This window comes from Limulus polyphemus, unplaced genomic scaffold (genome assembly GCF_000517525.1).
Source record: "Limulus polyphemus unplaced genomic scaffold, Limulus_polyphemus-2.1.2 Scaffold4172, whole genome shotgun sequence".
NCBI classification, from domain to species: domain Eukaryota; kingdom Metazoa; phylum Arthropoda; class Merostomata; order Xiphosura; family Limulidae; genus Limulus; species Limulus polyphemus.
The window spans coordinates 51314-52510 of NW_013669782.1; the positions used below are offsets into that span (position 1 = coordinate 51314).

Genomic DNA, 1197 nt, shown 5'->3' on the forward strand with positions numbered 1-1197 from the left:
CTCTAATTTTCAACTGATAGACAAGAGAGAAGGCAACTAGTCAACAGCACCCACCTTCAAGTCTTGGGCTAATCGTTCCTTATCAGAAAATGGAATTTAACCTCCACTCTTGCGTTTTGGTGGCAACAGGAATTGAGTAACGAAAATAAAGGAGCAATGCACAGTATATATATAAGAATTTGTACTTTCACACGTGTTTCATAACGACAGGACAGCAGAATCAACTAAATGGTTTCATTTTCCATTCACATAAAGTATTACATAATCCTTATCACAGTTATCACTGAGTAAAAACGGGCGGGACAGTTCACGAGCTGACAAAAGAGGGCTTGTTGGACCAGAGGTACATTCTATGTATGTTACAGATACAGAAACATGAAAGCTGTGAAAAGTTTTCTCGAAGTTTTAACCCTGTTTTATGCAATCCAAGTTTCTCTTGCTGAATTTGTTTTGAGGGATGAAATCGTAATAAATGGTGAGTCTTATAACTTGTCGTAACCTTTGTTTTCAGTTCAGCAAGAACGCGGGATAAAATGTGTGAGACCTTGGAGGGTGGAAAGACAGTACTTTTTAAGAGGTGCATTGGATTATTTACGTCATAATTTACTATTTTAGCTAACTAGGTACAAGGAATATCATGGTTATAAAGACGTAAAACTGTCTTAATATATTCTGTAGGAGTCGTTAGTTCGAAAAGACGTAAAACTGTTTTAATATATATATTCTGTAGGAGTCACTAGCTCAAAGAGGTGTAAAACTGTCTTAATATATATATTCTGTAGGAGTCACTAGCTCAAAGAGGTGTAAAACTGTCTTAATATATATATATTCTGTAGGAGTCACTATCTCAGAAATATGTAAAACTATCTTAATATATATATATTCTGTATGAGTCACTAGCTCACAAATATGTAAAACTATCTTAATATATATATATATTCTGTATGAGTCACTGACTTAAAGAGATGTAAAACTGTTTTAATATATATATATATTCTGTATGAGTCACTAGCTCAGAAATATGTAAAACTATCTTAATATATATATTCTGTAGGAGTCACTAGCTCGAAGAAGTGTAAAACTGTCTTAATATATATATATTCTGTAGGAGTCACTATCTCAGAAATATGTAAAACTATCTTAATATATATATTTATATATTCTGTAGGAGTCACTATCTCAGAAATATGTAAAACT

General features: G+C 32.5%; 1 protein-coding gene across 1 annotated transcript in view; it reads left to right on the forward strand.

The window, feature by feature from the left end:
* The first annotated feature begins 327 nt into the window (after positions 1-327).
* LOC106470708 overlaps positions 328-1197 on the forward strand; it is a 38506-nt gene continuing 37636 nt past the window's right edge. The window contains exon 1 of the mRNA XM_022399342.1: positions 328-475. Coding sequence (XP_022255050.1) covers positions 376-475 — 100 coding nt within the window. The 5' untranslated portion in view covers positions 328-375. The remainder of the gene's footprint in view (positions 476-1197) is intronic.